Consider the following 25012-nt stretch of genomic DNA (forward strand, 5'->3'; position numbering starts at 1 on the left):
GTGATGAATCTTAAGGTTTGAATCTGATTATATATATGCACACACACACACACATACACACACAAACACACACACACACACACACACCTGCCACTTTATTATATACACCTGTCCAACTGCTCATTAACACAAATTTCTAATCAGCCAATCACATGGCAGCAACTCAATGCATTTAGGCATGTAGACATGGTCAAGACGATCTGCTGCAGTTCAAACCGAGCATCAGAATGGGGAAGGGAGGGGATTTAAGTGACTTTGAAATTGGCATGCACTGTTGTTAGTGCCAGATGGGCTGGTCTGAGTATTTCAGAAACTGCTGATCTACTGGGATTTTCACGCACAACCATCTCTAGGCAGTGGCACCTGCAGCCGTACGGCTGTATGCACTGTGCGTACCTACCACGAGAGGGCACGAATTAATGCTGTTTTATTTATTTATTCATTTTTAACATAATTTAAACTGATTATAAACTGTGTACATTACAATAAAATGACAAGCAAGCGAAAATATGAGTAAATTAAAGTGTGCGTTTGGATGTTTTAAAGTGTATGTAGCCTTCTTGCATGGCGGGGGATGGATAAAAAGAAATCTATTGGCTCTAGTTTTGAAAAAAATTACAATTCAGATAGCTATTGTTTAAAACAAGATTCGAAATAAGTAAACGCTCCTTAGAACAGCTAAACTTTATTAAGACATTTGCCAAAAGGCTTAAAAATAATGAGACCAATATTGATTACCCACATGGTGTGGAGACCGCAGTCTCAGCACCTGAGCCGCTGGAACTTCAGGCCCAGCCCTCATTAGACGATCCAGCAGCAAGCTGCTCGGCCTCCTCGCATGGAACCTTTACTTATGGACCCGCTACTCGCATGGAACCTCCTGTTTGCTTTTTTACCAGCCCACAGGTACCTGCTACTTGCTGCCCGGTTACAACAATAAAAGACGTTAAACTCGCTGCACTGCAGAGTAGATTCAGACCACCCAGAGACTGGATCGCTCCGTCAAGATCCATTTTTGGGAAACAAAGGAAAATCCCTGATGAGTTTTTAATGAGACTTTATATCCAACCCTGAAATACAGCTTATCACAGGATGGTCTGTTTTGTGTGCTCTGTGTACTTTTCTCCTCCGGCGTCATGACTCTCTGGACAAAGCCATTAAGTGACTGGAGTAATGTGAAAAAAAATGTCACGAAGCACCTGTCCACTCCAGCACATCGGAGCTCTCAGTTACGTGGAGCAGATTTTTTAAGTGTGTGTACAGGAAAGACGCAATCAATTTGTACAGCATTAGATCATTCCCACCAAGAAACAACAGAACGCAACAAGTATGGTGTAAAAGCAATAATTGATTTAATTAAATATTTGCAGACAGCAAAATATACCTCTCAGAGGTCATAGAGACAAACGCAGCAATTTTCATGCGTTTCTTAACTTCTGTGCAGTTGGTAATGTAACTTTAAAACAGTATTTGCAGCTTGTACCTTTAAATGCAAATTAATGTGGGCATCAAATACCTAAAAAAAAACATTGAGTTGTGTGGGAAACAGATTCAGAACACAACTATTGAGAAATGCAAACAAGCTCAGTGGTTCTCTCTGCTGTCGGATGAAACAGCTGACATCAGCAATTTAAAACGCTAACAAAATCACTGCTGGAGAAGCTACAACAAATAAAATTACAACCTTGCAATATGGTGGGACAGGGGTATGATGGTGCTGGGAACATAAGTGGCAAGGTGCGAGGTGTTAAAGCCCACATTAAACAGCTGTTGTCACGTTTAGCGTGATCAAAACAGAAACAAAAGAACGGAAATAAAAGGTTGCGGATCCAAGTGCAGATTTTAATATAATATAGTGCAGAAACAGTGACAAAAAATCCAAAATACAAAGTAGCAAAATAACAAACAAACAACAAAACAAGAAACTAAGACAGATTAACACGAACTAGACTTTAACAGGATACAAGAACAAGATCAGGAACAACAACTCGGAATATCAGACTTACTGGGAACTGGAGACAAGAAAGACAAACGACGCGATGACAAACAGTGGTGGAATGATAGAATATATAGTCCAGATAATCAACAGAAACGGAGACAGCTATGAATACAATCAGTGTATGTGTTCCGGTGTATGCGCGTGGTATGTATGGAGTTGTAGTCTTTTTGGACGCTGTAGTTCATACTCTGAGTCCATTAAACTACAGCGACCTCAGGTGGTCACTGACAGTTGTGGCATTACCCCCCCCCTCTAAAGAGCAGCTACCAGATGCTCCCAGAATAGTTCCCAGAGGGGGGGGCAGAGCGGAGCAGGAACAAAGGGAGGGATGGGAGGGCCAGATCAGGGTAGGTCTGTGGGTCAGGCGGCCCGCAGGAAGCCCGGGTACGGCCGGGGAATCCGTCCCAAACAGTGGGAAGGACCACCAGGGAGGGGCGGAAGGGATGACCCACAGATGATCCCGCAGGAAACACAAGGCAGGGGGCCCCAGGAGAGCCAGCTGGAGAGGCAACTAGAGTTGGGAGTTGGAGCTGGGCTGGAGCCGGCGGGACTGGAGGCAGCTGGGCTGGAGCCGGTGGGACTGGAGGCATCTGGGCTGGAGCCGGCGGGATTGGAGGCAGCTAGACTGGAGCCGGCGGGACAGGAGGCAGGTAGGCTGGAGCCAGCAGGACTGGAGGCAGCTGGACTGGAGCCGGCGGGACTGGAGGCAGCTGGACTGGAGCCGACTGGACTGGAGGCAGAGCAAGGAGCCTGGATGCGGTTGGCAGAGTAAAGCGCCGGACTGGAACCGGAAGGGCATGGAGCCGGACTGGGGCCGGCAGGGCAAGACATCTGGGAGGTGCCGGCAGGACAAGACGTCTGGGAGGTGCCAGCAGGGCAAGACGTCTGGATGGCGTTAGTAATGCCAGGAGCCGGGCTGGGACCGGCAGGGCGAGGGGCCTGGGTGGCACCGGCAGGGCGAGGAGCCTGGGTGCACCGGCAGGGCGAGGAGCCTGGGTGGCGCTGGCAGGGCGAGGAGCCTGGGTGGCGCCGACAGGGCGAGGAGCCTGGGTGGCGCCGGCAAACCCAGCAGCCAGAACGGAACCGGAATGGTACTGCGCTCGGGGCTGGAGCTGACACTGGCGAGCGCACTGGGGCTGGAGCTGACATTGGCGGGCGCACTGGGGCTGGAGCCGACACTGGCGGGCGCTCTGGGGCTGGAGCCGATGCTGGTGGACTCTCTGGGGCATGAGCAGTCCTCTTCCTCACCTCCTCCGTCTGGTCATCTGAGAAAGAGGAAGGGCGTTGTCAACCGAAAGAGGAGCATGCTCTGGGACTGGAACCGACACTGGTGGGCATTGTGGAACTAGAGCAGACACTGGTGTATCACATAGTTGTAGGAGTGTCTCCAGAGGCAACCGAAAGAGGAGCATGCTCTGGGACTGGAACCGACACTGGTGGGCATTGTGGAACTAGAGCAGACACTGGTGTATCACATAGTTGTAGGAGTGTCTCCAGAGGCTCAGAAAAGGGTGGTCTCCGGACAGCCCGACGCGGAAAAAGTCAACAACACAAACACAAACTAGACTTTAACAGGATACAAGAACAAGATCAGGAACAACAATTCGAAATATCAGACTTACTGGAAACTGGAGACAAGAAAGACAAACGACGCGATGACAAACAGTGGTGGAATGATAGAATATATAGTCCAGATAATCAACAAAAAACGGAGACAGCTATGAAAACAATCAGTGTATGTGTTCCGGTGTATGCGCGTGGTATGTATAGAGTTGTAGTCTTTTTGGGCACTGTAGTTCATACTCTGAGTCCATTTAACTACAGCGACCTCAGGTGGTCACTGACAGTCGTGACAGCTGTATCCTGCTGCCACTTACGTGCATTGCAGAAACAATGTGCTTAATTTGGCAATAGTGCACTCAACATGCATTCCCTTGGTTAGAAATACATTGAATGCTGTACAAAACATCGTGTCGTTCATAACAGCTTCACCAAAACGGCTGCAAATCTTTTTAGGTGAAACCAGCACAAAGCAGCGTTTAAAAAAGTTTTTAGACTCGCGCTGGTCTCAGCGTGATGTGTGCATTAGCACTGTCATCCAAAACTACCAGCACATCTATGTGACAATGGATCAACTGAAGACTGAGGGGGACCCCAGGACCTGCAACACAGCGATGTTTCTAGGCAGAACAATGGAGTCGTTCGATTTCATTATCAGCATTATTGTCATTCAGGGATTACTATATCTGACGCCTCTTAGCAACAGTTTGCAAAACCCAACTTGTGATCTTCCGAGTGCTGCAAGTAATGCCGGTGCGTTAGTGACGCTGCTTCAAAATAAAAGCGAAGATGCAACGTTCTGAAAAATGTGGGATCAAGGCTGTGAGCTGACTGCCAAACTTCACATCAATCCTTCGTCCTTCGCATAATAACAATTCAGACAATGCGGTCAAACACACCAGCAGCATCACCAGGGGCCTCATGTACGAAGACTTGCGTGGAAATCATACTAAAACATTGTGTACGCACAAAGCTGTAAATGTGCGTACGCAGAAAAAATTCAGATGTATGAAACAGTGCGTACGCCGAATCCCTCGCATATTCTTTGTACATGCGAATGAACGTGAAATTAAGCGCAACATGCACAAGCACAAAACCCCTCCCTGCCTCCTCCCCCTTATGAATATGCTAATGTCTCTACTTTGGCAAAACCAAATGAAAAAGCAATGGCAAAAGCAAGCAAAAAGAGAAACTTTGAACAATGTGAATGGGAGGTGCTCCTTTCGGAGATAGACCGGAGAAAAACTGTTATTTGCAAGTTTGTCCTCCGGAATAAACAACAAAAGAAAAAAATAGAGTGGGGAGAGTTTAGCTGATGCGGTTCACACAGTTCGGTCTGAACATCGCACTGTTTGGATTTAAAAAAGAGATAGTGGGATGTATAGGTGCAAAATGTTTTAATACTTATGCCAGTCTGAGTGGCGCAGCTAGTAAAACGCATGTCATCATGTTTTGACACGTTCGAGCATGAACTCGGTTCAAATCCAGCGTCTGCTGAATTCACCCCCCCCCCCCCCCCGCCCCCACCCCCCAGCTACATATCAGATTTTGCCTACTATGAATCACAGGGAAGACAAGTAGGAATCATTAATAAGTCTGTGCATCATATTTTATTTGCACATTTATTGAATAGAAATGTTTCTGATTCACATATGCAAATTCATCTTCAGATAGTGTCTTTATAGCAATGTGCGTGCAGTAGATAGCTCAGATTACATTGGGAAAACAGGCGACCGCTGCAAATTCCACTTTAATGTTTGGCTGGTCAACTGTATGGTATGGAAACCTTTAATACCTGCTAGATGAACCCGTCTCATACAACTGCCATTACACGGCTCAGACACTTTGTAGAGTGCAATTTAACACAACTGCCTCTAGGAGTCGCCAATGGAAATAAAACAGGCACGCACAAAAAGTGTGCGTACGCCAACCATAAAGCTGGCGTGGAGCTGCGCACATTCACACATTCATTTCATCATTAGTAAATCCAAACGTGAGCCATTCAGAGCTTGAAACCTGGCGTACGCAAAGTTTTTGTGCGTACGCAGCGTTGATACATGAGGCCCCAGATGAATACTGGCGACGCAATCTGTTTCTTCCCTTCATAGATCACCTTGAACATGAAGTGAAAGACCGAGTTTGTCTGGCACTACCATGGTTGAAAGGCCAGTATTTCCTGGCGGACAAATCGTCAGAATTATCCGAAACAGTGTGGCACGAGATCAAAAATGACTACGGAACACTGATGCCCAATCTAGAGAGTGCTGATGTTGAACTGGAGCTGTGGAGGCAGTTTAATAATACAACACGCAGCAGCAGTGACATTTGTGAGGTTTTAAAGAACACACCGGAATTTTTTTTCAAATTTGCATTGTATACTGAAAGTCGTCCAAACTATGCCAGTGTCCACGGCCTCTGCAGAGCGATCTTTCAGGGCACTGAGACACCTGAAGACTTTTTTTACGCAACACCATGACAGACCAAAGGCTCACTGGACTTGCCCTTATGAATATTACAATGAGGAAGTGCTTTAACAGTTCGATATGACCGGGCGGAGGAGGTTAAACTTCAAATAGGTAAGACAGGTTTTGTCATATTTTTATTAACCGTTTGTGAGTATTTTTGTCACACAATGCGCTTTGGTTTTGTTGTTGGGTATGTGGCCGGAGGGTGGTAGGTGTGTGGGTGTGGGTTGGGAGGGGTCTGTGCGTACCTTGCAATAAAATCCTGCAGGCGCCCCTGTCTCTAGGGTTTACAGAGAGAGTTCTGAAAAAGAGAAAATATCCAGTGAGTGGCAGTTCTGTGTGAGTCTGATGAGTCTCCATTTTTGCTGCGACATTCGGATAGTCGGTCAGAATTTGGCATCAACATGAAAGCAGGACATCCTGCCTTGTATCAACAGTTCAGGCTGCTGCTGGTGGTGTAATGGTGTGGGGAATATTTTCTTGGCACACTTTGGGTCCATTAGCACCAATTGAGCATTGTGCCAATGCCACAGCCTACCCGAGTATTGTTGCTGACCATGTCCATCCCTTTATGACCACAGAGTACCCATCTTCTGATGGCTACTTCCAGCAGGATAATGCACCATGTCATAAAACGTGAATCATCACAGACTGGTTTGTTGAACATGACAATGAGTTCACTGTACTCAGATGGCCTCCACAGTCACCACATCTCAATCCAATAGAGCACCATTGGGATGTGGTGGAACGGGAGATTCACATCATAGATGTGCAGCTGACAAATCTGCAGCAACTGCGTGATGTTATCATGCTAATATGGACCAAAATCTCTGAGGAATATTCCCAGTACCTTGTTAAATCTGTGCCATTGGGGATTAAGGCAGTTCTAGAATCAAAAGTGGGTTCAACACAGTACTAGTAAGGTGTAGCTAATAAAGTGAATGGTGAGTGTATTTTAGCTACATAAAGCGTGAAACGTAGTCTATGTGGCAACAATATAGGAGCCTTGGTCTCTTTTCTGTGCTTTTTTCGTCAGACACAACATTAAAAGCCTTGTCCCTTTCATGAGATGCGCGCACAGTCAGCAGAGGTGCGCGATATGGCACCAGGCGAAAGAATAAATTCATCTTAACTGTGTATAAATTAAGCAGGCTTCTAAACTGAAATCTCTTCAATGAACTTGCAGCACTGACTGGAGATCCATCATAGCAGGGGGTGCAGCAGACAACAACTGTTTAATCTTGTGCATGTAAATAGAGAAAAACGACTCACTTGATTTCTATGTAGATGCGGTTGATAGACATGCGTGACTATTCAAGTCTTCTGCAGCACCTTGCTGCTCATTACTGTCAGTTACACAGCAATGAACCAATCAGAAGAAATCAGAGGTGGGGCAAGAGTTGCATGAGAGCTTCTGTGTACCAAGTTGAAATGACAATGGCAACATTGCAGAATTATTTCTGATTATTTTCTATTATTTTCTTTGTAAATGGCTGCTAAGTTGTTACACAGCTGTAGTTTTTTCTGTCTAACTTCAGTGATGCACGTTTGGACTGACTATTCATTATGGGAGCATGTGAAACAAACCGTCACTAGAGGTGGGTTAGAGCGAGGCTTCATGAAACACTAAAACAGTCAAATCAAATGTGTCGAGGCTTTGAAATGTTTTGAACCAGTCTCTACAGTGAAACCTGATTGCTTTTAGGTATTGCTCTGAAACAACTTCAACAAAGAAACACAAATCAAGAAATTGCACCCCACGTTGTATGAATGAGATAAGTCATTTAGTCAAGTGGTTATTGTTTCTGATTGGCATGTGGAAATAGTTTGAATCCAGGTTTCAAATCCAGGGTTGAATAACTATAGTCATGTGATATTTGTTTTTATTGCTCTGTTCTTGTAATGTGTTTTGTTTTAACATTGGTCTGACATCCAAATGAACTCCTTGTGAATAAATGTGTTGTTTTGGTCATAAAATTGTTTTTACATTAATAAAATACATCACATATGTATTTTGGAATGTATTTTGTATATGTAATAGAATACATATACCATTACACACCTAGTAAGACGTTAAATTAGGGCTGGGCGATGCAGAAAAAAAAAAACGATATAATGTTTAATATCATTCGGTAGCGATAATTATTCTTTTTTTTAATCTATGAAGGTATATTAGGAATTTTTTATTTAACCATTTTATTTTAATTTTACCAACATTACTAAGGCAAATATTTTTAATAGTCAAAAACTACAAAAATTCATACACTGTTTATCTGATCTCTTATATCTTATAAAATAAACATAAGTGCAAAAGAGACTCAAACTTTATAAATAAAATGTTAAAAAGTGTGTGCAATAATAAAGTATAAATGCTGAACAATCAAAGCAAACGTTATGGTTGATCAACATCAGTAAGATGTCTATATATATAAAATCACAGAGTAAATAATAATCACACAGTAAACTCTATTAACAAAACAAATGATGATAATCTGAGCTTTCTAGTAAAGGATACTAGTTTGTATTTATGAAGATAATGAAAAAGCACTGCAGTGTTTGGATGTTTTGTGTTTGTCTAAGTCTGCCATGCTCACTGAAATGTGTATATTGCATACAAAGTGTGAGCAGATTGGTTAGTTCTACTGACATAAATCGTGGTGCGCATCTGGCATTATGAAATGTTTTCAACTAGATGCACCTGGAAAATGCGTGCACGTCACATGTGCTTGGGTCCCATTAAGCCATGGGTCTTGACTGGAAATAACTCTAAGCTTATTGGCATTCCTTCCAAGGCGCATGCTCAACAGCCACATTTTAATAAAGCTATGGCGTTTAACACCAAAACTTCATCCCGATATCATTTTAGCATTATTAATAATGGTGTTCGGTCAATAAATATCGATACCGTTTTATCGGCCCAGATCTATGTTAAATAAATCAACATAAGACACTGAAGACACATAATCATGAGCAAAATCATCGCAAATTTGTATGTAAACCAACATGTATATATAATTGTGTAATCATATTATAAACCACAATGTATATGTAAACCAACAAAAAACACTGAAATCCACAAATGGACTTATTTGGTTTGAGTTATAGCAGGACGCCTGTATAAACTATATCAACCTTTTGTATTATTATTATTATTTACTGTATCTAGAGTAAAAAGATGACCTTGATTTTATGATTTTTCATTATCTGCCAACACATCTCTGTGTTCTGAGAAGGCTTTGTTGATGACTGTAATAAGGAAATATTGTGTAAATGTGAAATACTGAGAGTTCATTTGACTGCAGAGTTATTTTCATGAGCTGATGCACACAGCAATGCAATTCAGCAAACAGCTAGAGTCAAAGTTCAGATTAACAAACACTTCCCACAAACAAACAAATCAGCAAACAAACAAAATGATGAGATCACATGATCAATAAAGCAAATGAAACTCACCAGCAAAGGATCTTGAGGCGGAAGACGTGTGTCCATTGCGGAGAGGTGGAGGTGGAGGAGGCGCATGTGCTGAAGACTGACGTCTTGAAGAGGACAGAGGAGGAGCCTTCGCACGACTCAGGGGCTCAAAGAAGGTCTGTGGGCCACCGCGGTAAGGAGGCGAAGGAGGTGGTGTTTCCTGAATATCAGTACGAGATGTAGGAGGAGGAACCTGAGGAGCAGAAAAAAAAACGTCATTTTAAATGAGGGCCATTTTACATTTGTTAAAGCCTTCATTTAAAAGAATAATCACAAATATTAAATCGTGTAATCATAAACTCTAGAAGGATACTGCCAAGAGAATTAAACTGGAATGAAGACTAACAGATCTTTTAGTAAAACCTCAATTTAGGGCTGTGCAATGAAATCGAAATTTCGATTGTCGGCTTTAACGATTATAAAAAACATTTATCGAGATAAAACGGTCAATGTGTCATTTTCCCGCCCCTGTTCAAGTAATCTTGCACTAATATATTCCATTTGTTCCTTGAAAAAGCTCAGTTTCACATGAAAACTATTGAAAGCATGTATTGTGTATAGGCATGGGACAATATCTGTTTTCAAGGTATACTGCAGTTTGGAAAAGTAAAGGTTTTAAAACCGCCAAAATTTCTGGAATACCGTTCCCAAGCATGTTTAAAAATTGTTTTTATTTTTTTGTTTTATGACAACAGCTCCAGCAGAAAAGATATCCAAAGATGCCTTTTTACTCAGCCTGACATGTTTACTGCTACAAAATGTTTTAAATATTTCAAAAAATAAAACACATTGGGCCCTATCATACACCCGGCGCAGTGTGGAGCAAGACGCGGCGCAATAGTCTTTTGGTAGTTTCAGCTTGGCGCAAGAGTCGTTTTGAGGCGTTGCGCTACGCTGTTTAAATAGCAAATGCATTAGCGCTCATTTGTTCGCCCATAGGCGTTCTGGTTTAAAAAGGAAGGCGTTCTGAGGCGGACCACTGGCGCGTTGCTATTTTGAGAAACTATAATAGATTTTTCATTAGACCAAAACTAACCCGGTCTAAACTCCGGCGCAGAGTTGCGCCTCGCTTACGCACTGCTTAATACGCACAAGAGAGCAATAGTCAAATATCTTTACATATGAAAAAATGTAAATATTAAGGATATATATAGGATATAATAAGAATAGATATAGGATATAAATAAAAAGGATTAAAATATTACAAAACATATTATTTTCTAGCCTACATAAATATGAAAAATCACTGCTTTTATGTCTTCTTCATCTCGGGAGGCTTTTTCAGTTCATTCATAACAATTTGCTTTTGTATAATGGTATTATTATTAGCAGTATTATTTATTATATCCATATTTATATTTGTTTTATTAAAAACAAGCTTAGATTTGCCCACCTGTAAGGTTTTAGACCATATGGGGCATGGCAGGTGTATTTGGAAATAACTCAGGTTTTTGACCACACTTGGTCATTATTGTTCATTTATTCGTTTGCTGGAAATTAGAACTGAATTTAAAAATAGTTTTGAAACAAATCTTTGCGCTTAACAAACAAAATTAATCATTTATAGGCTAATTGATGTCTGTGCGTAAAGGTTTCCCTATCCAAGAGCGAATGTGAAAGTAGTTCCATTATCTCTCATTCTCACGCAGTAGATGCTCTGTTTAACAGTTTTCTGTTAAAAAACTGTCAACTGTTAACTGTTTGCTTGTGAAATGCTCATTTGTTCCACTTAGACTTACTTTGCGTCCTGTAAATAGCTAATGCACTCTTGGCGCGACGCAGCTGGGTCTTAAAGGGAATGGGAGATGAGACTCTAATTGGTTTATTCTCAAAACACACCTATAACTCATTAAGAAAATAAACTCAACCCTTTTAGCCCATGCGCCTTGGCGCAAAGCGCATTTACCCATCCGTAAATTAGCAAAAATGCGTTCTGACACGCCCTGAAAGCGTTTGCGCCCTGCGGTTTGCGCTCTGCGCATGGACCGTCAAAATAGAGCCCATTGTTTTTAAAGGGGGAAATTATTGTAGTTTTTTACCCAGACATTTAAAAATATATTTTAGAGCAGTTATCTCCACACCATGATACCGTGAAACCGTGATATTTTTATGCAAGGTTATCATACCATCAGAATCTTACATTGGCCCATGCCTAAGTGTATATTAAAAAATGCCAAAATGGTGAAATACAAGCAAATGAATGTGACCCTTAGTGAATATTCACACACACCCTCATCTGATACGTAATAAATGAACATAAAGAGTTAAACATTTAACCGCATTTGAAAGTGAAACCATAATTTGGAAATGTTTGGCTCTTAAAGTGATAGAAAAATACAATGGTGCAAGGTGTGTATCTGCTATAGTCAAATCGCAGGATTAGATTATTTATTAAATATTAAAATATAAATATATTCTTTCTATAATTTATTCATTCATTTTCTTTATCTTTTGACTTGTGGGGGAAACTGAAGCATCCGGAAGAAACCCATGCGAACATGGGGAGAACATGCAAAATCCACAAAGAAATGCCAACTGACCCAGACGAAGCTCGAACCAGTGACATTCTTGCTGTGAAGCGACAGCGGTACCCACTGTGCCACTGTGTCACCCCTCTTTTATAATATTGCCTAAAGATATTTTTTACATTGATGACCATGTTATTTCACCTTTGATTATTACATTTTTGTATTTGAATACTCTTAGACTTAACTTTTAATTTTGCTCTGTCGTATGATTTTAATTTATTATATTTTATGCAGATGCACTTAATAGATAAAACACTTGATCATCCCAGTCGATCTAAATGATTAAAATCTTTTCAAATAAAGCTATTGAATAATATTTCTATAGCAATATGTATCCCAGCAAAACAAAATACTACAATGTCAGACTGTTTCAGTATCATGCAGCCATAATATTAATAAAAAAAGACAAGCAAAAAGTCTCTCGCTGCTCTTGACTGAAGGACTTTGTAGCTTTATAAGAAACAAATCAAGTTTAATTCTAACAGTGAAGATGCTTAAAGCACTGTTCATTTCATTTGTATATTTTTATTGTTTTGTTTTTATTCCTTTTCATAATTTTTTGAACTTTTTGTTTGTTTTTTACATTGTCTCGTTCTGCTTCAGTATTTGGAATGATTTTTAAAATGTATAGGTCTAAAAGCAACCTTGGTTTACAGGAAAACATTTTTTATATTTTTATATAAAAACGGCGACGAAGTGGCTCAATAGGTGGTGCTGTCGCCTCACAGCAAGAAGATCGCTGGTTCGAGCCTCTGCTGGGTCAGTTGGCATTTTTATGTGGAATTTGCATGTTCTCCCTGCATTTGCATGGGTTTCCTCCGAACCCAGATTAATACAGGGACTAAGCCGTAAAGAAAATGAATGAATGAATGAATGAATGTATTGCAGGTGCATTCACATCACGTTGGTCACAGCAAGATGCCGATGTACATTTTACACATGACAGTCAACACGATTTTATCTACATCTACAAAATAACAGTGTATTGTTTTTACTTGGTTTCTAAAGGGTTAGTTCCCCCCAAAAATGTTAATTCTGTTATTATTTACTCACAGTCATCTCTATATGTTCTATATGATCATAACTGCAAAAAAATGTCTTAAATATTTGTGGAGGCCACATTTATAGTGTAAACGACAAAAGTACAAATTTGCTGACTTCAATAACTCAAGGATTTATAAAATCCTGAGTTTTTCCACTCAGAATTATGTTAGTGGTGGTGTTCATGTGCATTTAACCTATGAATACAATCTTTCCGACATGATTTGAATGCAGGAAAAATGTTCATAACAGCCCACTCCTATACAATACTATGAGAAATGTAATGGAAAGTTTAGTTCCAGCCTTGCTCCAACAAATACTTGTAGTTTTCTAGTTCCCCTTCGGGGGGAACTTCAGCACTATAAGTGGATTTGATTTGTAAAATCCACGCATTGGGAGGATTCGGATCAGAAGCCGCTTGTCTGGAGAGTATTGAACGGGCCAATGAATGAAATTAATTGGCAGCGTAAGCTTGCGCAGGTGTGCGACATCTGCAATTATCTCAGCATATAAGCACACCTGAAGCCAGCAGACGCCATCCTTTTCGCTTCAGATCCTTTCTGAGTGAGTCGATGAGGGTTCCTCTTGCTGATCAGCACTTCAGAGCGAACGAGTGTGTCTCCCGGTCCAGAGTGGGTCTTCGCGGTGGCAGACGGTCGAGCTGGGTTACTCCCTTGCCTGCGGTTCTTTGGGTCCGGTCCTCCAGAGCGGTGCGTATAGTTGCAACTTTCCTAAAAGAGCAACACAGTCGTGCAGCACGTCCTTTTCAGGATGGCGCTCCGACTGTGCGTTTCTGGATGCGGGGGTTTCCTGGCTCCGGATGATGGACACGATCACTGCATTGCATGTTTGGGGGTCCAGCATGTTAATGCGGTGCTCGCGGGCGGTTCATGTCGTCATTGCGATGCCATGAACGTTGCACAGCTAAGATCGCGGCTAACTTTCGCAAGAGAACGAGCCACCCCAGTTGCCTCCTGTTCTAAAAAAGCAGCGGGCGCTCGGGCAGATCTGAGGGTTTCAGCGGGAGATAATCCGCCGCCCACGGGCTCGCGGACCTCTCGCTCCTCACGGCGCTCCATCCAAGCTTCGGGTGGTGAGAGTGATCCGTCTAACCAGATGGTAGCTCTCACACTCGCTGACACCGGAGATCAGATGTCCTCCGCGGCATTGGAGGGTAGGCTTTCACTGTCCAACGAAGATCCGGACCCGCTCGCCCCCTCCGGGCAGGTGAGCGCTGTCAAATCGGATCCTGAAGCGGACATGTTAGCCGTGCTTTCCCGGGCTGCTTCGGCCGTGGGGTTGGAGATGGTTTATCCCCCAGCTCCGCGGCCGGACCGACTAGATGGGTGCTACGTAGAGGACCAGAAGGTGAAGCCTTCGAAGCCTCTCGTCCCCTTCTTCCCGGAAGTGCACAGTAGGCTCACGCAGTCTTGGAGGGCACCTTTCTCTGCCCGTGCTGCGTGTGCCTCCGCCCTCACCGCCCTTGACGGCGGAGCTGCCAGGGGGTATGAGGCGATCCCGTCAGTGGAGCGAGCTATCGCGGTCAATCTTTGTCCGCGCGGCGCCTCTACGTGGCGGGGTTTGCCCTGCCTCCCGTCCAAAGCCTGTAGGTTGTCTGCCTCCCTCGGAGCCAGAGCTTATAAGGCTGCGGGCCAGGCTGCTTCTGCTTTGCACGCGATGGCCACCTACCAGCGCTACCAAGCGCAGGCGCTGGCCGAGCTGCATGAGGGCGGGTCCAACCCAAGCTTATTACATGAGCTGTGCACCGCGACCGACTATGCTCTTCGGACTGCTAAGTCCGCCGCGTGTGCGCTGGGGAGGACGATGTCCACACTTGTGGTTCAGGAACGCCACCTCTGGCTAAACCTGGCCGATATGCGCGACGTTGACAAAGTTCGCTTTCTTGACTCGCCCATATCCCAGGCTGGCCTGTTCGGCGACACCGTCGGTGAATTCACCCAGGAATTCAAGGCGGTGAAAGAGCAGTCGGATGCGATGGGCAATGTCATCTATCGGCGTGGCCGTAAGCCCGCTCCGCCCGCCGAGCCATCCACCTCCGCTGTTCCTCGCTGAGGGCGCCCGCCAACGAGTGCTGCCCCGCCCCCGCCTGCGCCTCCGGCCAAGCGGGTGCGGCGTTCACCTCGAAAGCAGGCAGCCCCTCCTGCCCAGGGCGCCGTTAAGTCCGGTAAACGGACCGCGAAGCGTCCCTGAGACAGGCCATCCGGAGAAGAGGAAACTTGCTCTTTCCCCGCTGGAGGGCGGGGCCCCGATAACAACGGTACTTTTCAGTGCCACCAAAACATCAGTAAAAGAGCACTTTTTCCCTTCCCCGGATGTGACTGCACGAGTTCTGCCAGTCCGGGACGCGCTGCCTTCCGGCTCGCAGACTCTACGTGCTTCGCCAGTGGCTCACGAGCGCTGGGGGGACGGTCTCCCTTCCCTCAGCCCTCCAGCCCCCTCTCCGGAGTCAGGGTGCGGAGCCAGAGCGAATCGCTCTCCTCCAGCTCTTCCGCGGGACCCTCGTGCTTCCCGGATCAGCACACCCACTCCGCGCTGCCCCACCGCTGGTACGTCAGCGATTGTAGCGATGACTCCATTAGCGAGGGCTCTGCCTGCCTGGTTAGCGCGGGCCAGCCCCTCGCGGTGGCTCATACGCACAATCAGACTCGGTTACGCGATTCAGTTCGCGAAACGGCCCCCCAAGTTTACGGGCGTGTATTTCTCCAGGGTCAACCCCCTGTCCGCCCCTGTCTTGCGAGAGGAGATTGCTGCCCTCCTGGCGAAGGGTGCAATCGAGCCGGTTCCTCCAGCCGAGATGGAGAGTGGGTTTTACAGCCCATACTTCATCGTACCCAAAAAGAGCGGTGGGTCACGGCCAATCCTAGATCTGCGCGTTTTGAACCGCTGTCTGCACAGGCTGCCGTTCAGAATGCTCACGCAGAGGCGCATTCTCCAATGCGTTCGTCCTCGGGATTGGTTTGCAGCCATAGACCTGAAGGACGCGTATTTCCATGTCTCCATTCTTCCACGCCACCGCCAATTTCTGCGGTTTGCGTTCGAGGGTCGAGCGTGGCAGTACAAGGTCCTCCCCTTCGGGCTCTCTCTGTCTCCGCGGGTCTTCACCAAACTCGCGGAGGGTGCCCTAGCGCCCCTTCGGCTCGCGGGCATTCGCATACTCAATTATCTCGACGACTGGCTGATTTTAGCCCACTCGCGAGAGCAATTGATTATGCACAGGGACAAGGTGCTTCGGCATCTCCGCCTACTGGGGCTTCAGGTCAACCGAGAAAAGAGCAAACTCGCCCCCGTGCAGAGGATTTCTTTTCTCGGGATGGAGCTGGACTCGATCACCATGGTAGCGCACCTCTCCGAGGAACGCGCTCGCCTGTTGCTGAACTGTCTGAGGGAGCTCGACAGCAAACTAGTGGTCCCACTGAAGTTCTTTCAGAGGCTCCTGGGGCATATGGCATCCGCAGCCGCCATCACGCCGCTCGGGTTGCTCCATATGAGACCACTTCAGCACTGGCTTCACGATCGGGTCCCCAGACGCGCATGGCACGCGGGCACACACCGGGTCTCGGTTACTGCGCTGTGTCGCCGCGCCCTCAGCCCTTGGAACGACCCCTCGTTCCTACAGGCCGGTGTGCCTCTAGGACAGGCGTCCAGCCATGTTGTTGTTTCAACAGACGCTTCCAACACGAGTTGGGGGGCCGTGTGTCGCGGGCATGCGGCTGCGGGCCTCTGGAAGGGTGCCCAGCTGCATTGGCATATCAATCGCCTAGAGCTGTTGGCAGTGTTCCTCGCTCTCCACCGCTTTTTACCGGTGCTGGAGCGGCAACACGTGCTGGTCAGGACGGACAGTATGGCGGCGGCTGCGTATATCAACCGCATGGGGGGTATGCGCTCTCGCCGCATGTCTCAGCTCGCCCGCCGTCTGCTCCTCTGGAGTCACCCACGGCTGAAATTGCTGCGCGCCATTCACGTCCCAGGCACGCTCAATCGTGCAGCCGATGCGCTCTCACGACAGCTGTTACGTCCTGGAGAATGGAGACTCCACCCCGAGTCTGTTCAGCTGATATGGGCGCGATTCGGGGAGGCCCAGATCGATCTGTTTGCTTCCCCCGAGAACGCTCACTGCCAATTGTTTTTTTCCCTGACCGAGGGCTCTCTCGGCACGGATGCACTGGCCCACAGCTGGCCTCGGGGCATGCGCAAGTATGCGTTTCCCCCAGTGAGCCTGCTCGCGCAGTTTCTGTGCAAGGTCAGGGAGGACGAGGAACAGGTTCTGCTAGTTGCGCCCCTTTGGCCCAACCGGACCTGGATATCAGAGCTCTCACTCCTCGCGACGGCCCTCCCCTGGCGGATCCCTTTGAGAGAGGACCTACTCTCTCAGGGACAGGGCACCATCTGGCACCCTCGCCCCGATCTTTGGAACCTCCACGTGTGGTCCCTAGACGCGAGGAAGACTTAGGTAACCTACCGACTGCGGTGGTTAATACCATCACTCAGGCTGGAGCCCCCTCCACGAGGCACGCCTACGCCCTGAAGTGGAGTCTATTCGCTGAATGGTGCGTCTCTCGCAGAGAAGACCCCCGAAATTGCCAGATTAGTGTTGTGCTCTCTTTCCTTCAAGAGAAGTTGGACAGCAGGCTGTCGCCCTCCACTCTCAAGGTTTACGTGGCCGCCATCTCCGCTTATCATAGCGCGGTAGCTGGCGGCACCGTGGGAAAGCATAACCTGGTCATCCAGTTCCTTAGGGGTGCTAGGCGAATTAATCCATCTCGCCCCCCTCTCATGCCCTCTTGGGATCTCGCCCTCGTTCTCACGAGTCTGCGATCCGATCCCTTTGAGCCACTCGAATCAGTATCTCTAAGATTTCTGTCCCTGAAGACAGCTCTGCTGGTTGCGTTGGCCTCCATCAAGAGGGTCGGGGACCTGGAGGCATTTTCGGTCAGTGACTCGTGCCTGGAATTCGGGCCGGATTACTCTCACGTCATCCTGAGACCCCGCCCCGGTTATGTGCCCAAGGTTCCTACCACCCCCTTTAGAGATCAGGTAGTGAACCTGCAAGCGCTGCCCCCGGAGGAGGCAGACCCAGCCCTTTCTTTACTTTGTCCAGTTCGCGCTCTGCGCATTTATGTGGACCGTACTCAGAATTTTAGATCATCTGAGCAGCTCTTTGTCTGTTATGGCGGTCGGCAGCAGGGAAGTGCCGTATCAAAACAAAGATTATCCCACTGGATTGTGGATGCCATTTCACTCGCTTATTCGAGTCGAGGTCAGCCGTGTCCCCCGGGAGTTCGTGCACACTCCACTCGGAGCGTTGCATCCTCTTGGGCGCGTGCACGCGGCGCCTCTCTAACAGACATCTGTAGAGCTGCGGGCTGGGCGACACCCAACACATTTGCAAGGTTTTACAATCTGCGAGTGGAGCCGGTTTCCTCAAGGGTATTAGGTAACCCTTTGGTGATTGAGGAGACAACTCGGTAGGGTGTTGAAACACGCTTGCTGCGCCATTCTCCCTAACACGGAGGTACGTGCGCCTTTTTTATCTGTCAGTAAAGTTCCCCGTCAGGTGAGCCCTGCAGATTCCTCCGTGGCCCCCAGCACTGACTCAGCGGAGGAGTCACTTGCTGGCCCACTACGTTGTAGGTCTGCCCGCTGGTCAGCCCGCGTTTTGGGTATAGGTGCCTGCTATGCGTGATCCCCACTAGGCGATCCCATATGCTTATTCCGCCACGGTTAAGTCCCCCCCCTGGGTGGACCTGTGTCTTCCCTCTCCGCTAACCACTCTTTTGCTATGCGTACTCCCCCTTTTTAGGGCTAGTCCATATGTAAATTCTGCCATCTATCCCCCCCTTGGGTAACGGATGGCCTCCGCAGCGTCCTCCCTATCGGGATTGCACGCTTCCCAACGTACTGTCGTATTTCCTAGAATTATCTAGATGCTCACGACTTCCCAAAAAATATATCTAAATCCGTAAAACTTCTGTTGAAGTAGGATAAATTAGGGCCAGGGACACGTTGGAGGACCGCGCCCCCCATGATGTGGGTGCGTCACGCTTGCTTGACTATCTCCTCATCGGGGGTGTTGGTAAGGTGCAGTCATTATGGCGCTTTCAATGGGCTCCCAATGCGTGGATTTTACAAATCAAATCCACTTATAGTGCTGAAGTTCCCCCCGAAGGGGAACGTTCGAGGTTACTAAAGTAACCCTTCGTTCCCCGAGGAGGGGAACGGAAGCACTATACTCCGTCGCCATAATGACTGTCCCTTAGCTGTTTGAAAGTCTCTTCAGCTTAAAAGGATGGCGTCTGCTGGCTTCAGGTGTGCTTATATGCTGAGATAATTGCAGATGTCGCACACCTGCGCAAGCTTACGCTGCCAATTAATTTCATTCATTGGCCCGTTCAATACTCTCCAGACAAGCGGCTTCTGATCCGAATCCTCCCAATGCGTGGATTTTACAAATCAAATCCACTTATAGTGCTTCCGTTCCCCTCCTCGGGGAACGAAGGGTTACTTTAGTAACCTCGAACGTTATCCCGATAGACTTGATTAGCTGGATCAGGCATCTTTAATGTCATGTAAAAGTTGACATCTGACATCATGGACCTCACTCAGGACATTTTGTTACGGCTTCTCCTACCATAATACACCTAAAGCAGGAATTGCTGTAAAACTCGTCAATGACAGGGAAGTGTTTTCTCTCATCAACAGCAAGGAAAGAGACAAAATAATTTATCAATTTGAAGCACATAATAATACCAGCTATGTAAAGCACAAATGATGTCCTTCAATTCGGATAATCCAGTGGCCATCATCCTTAACCAATCTCCATTATTGTAAGCTGCTTGCTTTTCTGTCCGTTTCACTGCTCTGTTTGTTAGATGTTTGCTCCCAGTTTCTTTTGCAGTCTGAAGTGCGTCACATCCGCTGCTTACTGCACAGGCTGTAAAACATGTTCCCCTCCATGTAATGTTAGGATTGTGAGGGCGCACGCAACATCTAAGTCCAAACTGAAGTAAATATAATTTGATTATATGGTTTGGAATTGGTTATTTTATGAGATTATTTCGATTTTTTTCGATTATTTTGCAGGATCGCGAAAAATGACTTTTTGTTGATTTTGTGTTGGATTCTGTTTAGGGTCTTAATGACAAGTCTAACTTATTTTAATTATATTTCTCAATGGTGGAGTAAATAAACACTCTTTTTACCCTGTCAAAAACACTTTTTTGCTTCATATCTCTTTCAATGCTAATGAGCTGCTGCTCAACCCCGTCCCTCTCTGGGTCAAGAATGGCTGTGGTAGTTGCACACATCATAATGACAAAAGTTAAGATCATGCTAGGTCGTCTCCTGCACTATATTATCATCACACATATTATATTACATATTGACATTGCAGCCTGCATTTATCTATGTAAAATGTATTTAAACAAATATCTATATATAAAAAGGGACACTACTGGATTAAAAAAATTCTCAAAACTTAGGCCACCTTTACACTTACATGTTTTAGTTTTAAAACGCATCAGTTTTGCTACAGTTACATGTTCCATCCACACTACCCTGAAGTTTTCAAGCCTTCAAGCCAGAAATCAAACCTTACATAAAACCCAGGCCTGTAGCCAGACACCTAAAAGGAGTGGTTCTTTTTTTCTCAAAAAGTGGACCTTTTTGTAGTTATTCGCCTCAAATTATGAGGTTCAAATACTGCATTTTAGTGACATTTTAAGCAAAATTTGTGCTGGATTAGTTTGTCAGATGGTTATCATTACCAAACTTTTTCATGCAACAAAAATATTTTCTATATTTTGATCGTTTTGCTGATTTGCAGTGCTTATCATGCAATTGTATTTTTTGTTTACCAAAAGGTATTTTTATTTACAAATGTACATTTAAACTGTATTATTACAGTTTCATAAATAATGTAATGAATGAGATTAGAATTTTAAAAATATATAAAAAATTAAATGCTAATTTATTATCATCCATCACAGAAAAACAAACAAAAAATGGCAATCTGTAAAACTTGTTTTAAATTAAAAACTGTAGCCTACATGCAAATAACTGCTCAGCTAATTTGCTCAGTCAGAATTAATCCATTTAAAAAAGAAAAGCCTTCATTTATTGGTATTTTATTGGTTATTCTTCCTAAAGCCTTCTTCTATTGGTTATTTTCACATTTTATTATGGCATACTGTCAAAACGGGGACAAATGAGCTCATAGGGGGCAAATTCTGGACATTGTCAAGGGGGGGTCTGTCTATCGAACCACCCGAACACCCCTGGCTACGGGCCTGAAAACAATGTACAAAAGTGGAAAACTTAATCCGAAGTCATGTTTAAAAGCTCACTCACTCACTCACTCACTCACTCACTCACTCACTCACTCACTCACTCACTCACTCACTCTCTCACTCACTCACTCTCTCACTCACTCACTCACTCACTCACTCACTCTCTCACTCACTCACTCTCTCACTCACTCTCTCACTCACTCACTCACTCACTCACTCACTCTCTCACTCACTCACTCACTCACTCACTCACTCACTCACTCACTCACTCACTCACTCTCTCACTCACTCACTCTCTCACTCACTCACTCACTCACTCACTCACTCTCTCACTCACTCACTCTCTCACTCACTCTCTCACTCACTCACTCTCTCACTCACTCTCTCACTCACTCACTCACTCACTCACTCACCCACTCACTCACTCACTCACTCACTCACTCTCTCACTCACTCACTCACTCACTCACTCACTCTCTCACTCTCTCACTCACTCACTCACTCACTCACTCACTCACTCACTCACTCACTCACTCTCTCACTCACTCACTCACTCACTCACTCACCCTTGACTTGTTCCAAACCATCTGCTAAACATAAAAGATTATATTTTGAAGAATTTTGGAAACATGTAAACATTTACATCCATAGAAGGAAAAACAAATACTACGAAAGTTAAAGGTTAAAGGTTTCCATTACTCAACAGAACAGGTGCGTTGAAACAAGTCAAGGGTGAGTAAATGTTGGAAGAATCTTCAATTTTAAGTGAACTATCCTTTTATGCCAAGGCATAAATTTGATGTAGATTCACTTTTGGTGATTCGCCTCACTTTATTGCTTTGTGTTAAGTGCAAAATGGCCTTTAGACCTGTCTTGATTTTCATCTCAAGATGTTTTACCTGTGCTGGTCCCACTGGATCACGAGCTGGTGAAGGGGGGGCGTCTGTTTTGCTGGGAAGGTGGTGGAGGAGGTGGAGCTTGGTTACGGGCATTAGTATTACCATGGCCTCTCCGGTTAGTGAGTTTCGCCTCTGTGGCAACTCCGGGGCTGGGTCACCATTTGCAGTAGGCGGCTGACGATAAGGTGGGGGTGGTGGAGGTGCATATCCAGAAGAAATTGAAGATGATGAAGAGGAGCGAGATGAAAGGGGAGGATGTCTAAGAGTCCCCTCATGAGCAGGTGAAGGTGGAGGCCCTTTGCTTACAGGTGGTGGTGGTGGTGGAAAGGGATTGTCACGACTCTGCCCAGAGCCCTGTTGAGCTGAAGAGGGTCCACGATTGCCAGCACGATTGAACGGTGGAGGAGGAGTAGCGGAGTAGGTGGGTTTTAGGGTGGAACTGCTTGGAACTGATGGTTTGGAGACGTCTGGAAGTGAGGGACGATGATTTCATTGCTGTTCGGGAGGTGAGGTGCGACATCCATCACCACGACTGGAGCCGTCCTCTTCAGAATTACTCAGACCTCGAGGTACTGCAGGGCGAGAGCCAAGTGGATGCAAAGCTGAACGCTTTGCGATCGATTTTCAAATAAATAAACAAAAGAGAGCAAAAAATGTTCAATGGAAACACCAAGACTCTAGAAATATGCATAAAAATCATGAATCAAATGCATTTTAATTTGACTAAAAGATTTGCATAATTTTTCCCAGAGATGGGTTGTGGCTGGAAGGGCATCCGCTGCGTAAAAACTTGCTGGATAAGTTGGCGGTTCCTTCCGCTCTGGCGAACCCGAATTAATAAAAGGGACTAAGCCAACAAGAAAATGAATGAATGAATGAATTTGCATAATTTATGCATTTAATTTGATTTGAAACTTTAGATAAAGATAAATTCTCAACCCACAGAAATGATTATGTTTATTATTCATATATCATGTTAGCTTCCTGTAATGTAAAGATTTAATTCCCTCAAACCAGGGATCACCAAACTTGTTCCTGGAGGGCCGGTGTCCAGCAGATTTTAGCTTCAACCCTAATCAAACACACCTGAACAAGCTAATCGAGGTCTTACTAGGTATACTTGAAACATCCAGGCAGGTGTGTTGAGGTAAGTTGGAGCTAAACCCAGCAGAAACACCCGCCCTGCAAGAACCGAGATTGGTGACCTCTGCCTTAAACACACGAGATAGAATCTTTGTTTTAAATTTTGCGCATAAATTCGCAACTTTGAAAGAAAACAGTTTTTGAAAAGGAAACTGACCACCGACGGGTCGTAATTTAGGCACTGCTTCACTGAACAACCCTCCCATTGCCTTTGGACCAGAGCCACCTTCAAAACCTTCTCCACCACCACCACCACTATTGTCTCCGCCGCCTCCCCCTCCTCCTCCTCCTCCACCACTTCGACCTCCAGCCTCTGTCAAAAAAATAAATAAATACGTTTTGTTGATCAAATATTAATGCAATAATTCAAATATTATTTATCAAAAATGACTTGTATTTTGGAGTGGAGTCCAGTCGACTTACTTTCAAGAACAGGTGCACTTCTGTCATTGACCCCGGTCGTCTTCTTTAGTTTGGCGCCTTAACAGATGTCTGACAGAAGAGCACCTCTTCCTTTTGCTTCATCTCGGTTCAGTTTTGGAGCTGTCGTGTTTGGCTGAACGAAAACACATTTGTATGTAGTAGAAAAATGTGTTCATTATTATTATTTTTTTAAATTCACTGACTTTCACTGATGTTAATTTTAATTCACTGACTCGCTTTTATATATATATAAATATATATATATATATATATATATATATATATATATATATATATATATATATATATATATATATATGTATATATATATATATATGTATATATATATATATATATATATATATATATATGTGTGTGTGTGTGTGTGTGTGTGTGTGTGTGTGTGTGTGTGTGTGTATAAAACTTATAATATAATATAACTTTTTATGTGGTTTAAACGTCTTATTTAGGTAGGAAAACTTTAAAAGCTTTAACATGCCATGAAAAAGAATATTAAAAGAATATTAAATAAATATTGTCTGTAATAAGTCTGTGACTGATTCTCTCTTCGGCATCTTTAGTGTCCAACCAGATAAAGTGCTGGAGGGTCCAAATAATGGTCAAATCTTATCTGGGAAAGAGAACTCAATGCATTTATTACATTTCCTATATTTTCGAAAATGAATATGTGCCTGTTATTGTTTCTGTGCCAACAGCGCCCCCAGCTGGATTGAGCATGGTCATATCAAGTGAAATTAAAAACTTAAGACCGCTTTAAAATTTGAAAAAAAAAAATTAAAAATTAAAAACAATGGCCTCTTTTCATTATTTACAAAGTAGCAATAACAACTAATTATGACACCGTGATTACATTTATATTCCTCTATAATATATTGGATGAAACATCTTTGCGTGCGAGCTAAATTATGAAGCAAAAACAGTAAATGCACGCAATATGGCCGAATGGCAGTATAGCACGCAGTAAATAACAATATGGCCGAATATGCACAACAAAAAAAACTGACGATATGTCTGTGTATTAGTTTGTTTCCATTTATCATAACATTTTTTACCATTTCATTATAATATAAATAATATGTAATCAAAATATATACAGATTCTACTATTAATAAATATATAGTGCTGTCAAAGTGCGAGGCTATTTGAATGAAAACAAG

General features: G+C 44.7%; 2 protein-coding genes across 3 annotated transcripts in view; one reads left to right on the forward strand and one right to left on the reverse strand.

The window, feature by feature from the left end:
* pla2r1 (phospholipase A2 receptor 1) overlaps positions 1-25012 on the forward strand; it is an 868273-nt gene that overhangs the window by 719324 nt on the left and 123937 nt on the right. The window lies entirely within an intron of this gene.
* LOC147841678 (uncharacterized) lies at positions 1822-23967 on the reverse strand. Of its 2 annotated transcripts, XM_087273462.1 has the most exons (5): positions 23835-23967; positions 22269-23724; positions 9478-9688; positions 6273-6325; positions 1822-3264 (listed from the first exon to the last, which is right to left on the reverse strand). In XM_087273462.1, the coding sequence occupies exons 2-4, from the start codon at positions 22371-22373 to the stop codon at positions 6312-6314; spliced, it is 330 nt and encodes a 109-aa protein (XP_087129588.1). In that variant the 5' UTR covers positions 22374-23724; positions 23835-23967; the 3' UTR covers positions 1822-3264; positions 6273-6311. The 2 variants fall into 2 exon arrangements, with proteins under 2 accessions (XP_087129588.1, XP_087129587.1); XM_087273461.1 differs by lacking the exons at positions 1822-3264; positions 6273-6325 and having other exon boundaries at positions 7516-9688.

Source organism: Danio rerio, chromosome 11, assembly GCF_052040795.2.
Source record: "Danio rerio strain M-AB ecotype USA chromosome 11, GRCz13ab, whole genome shotgun sequence".
NCBI classification, from domain to species: Eukaryota; Metazoa; Chordata; class Actinopteri; order Cypriniformes; family Danionidae; genus Danio; species Danio rerio.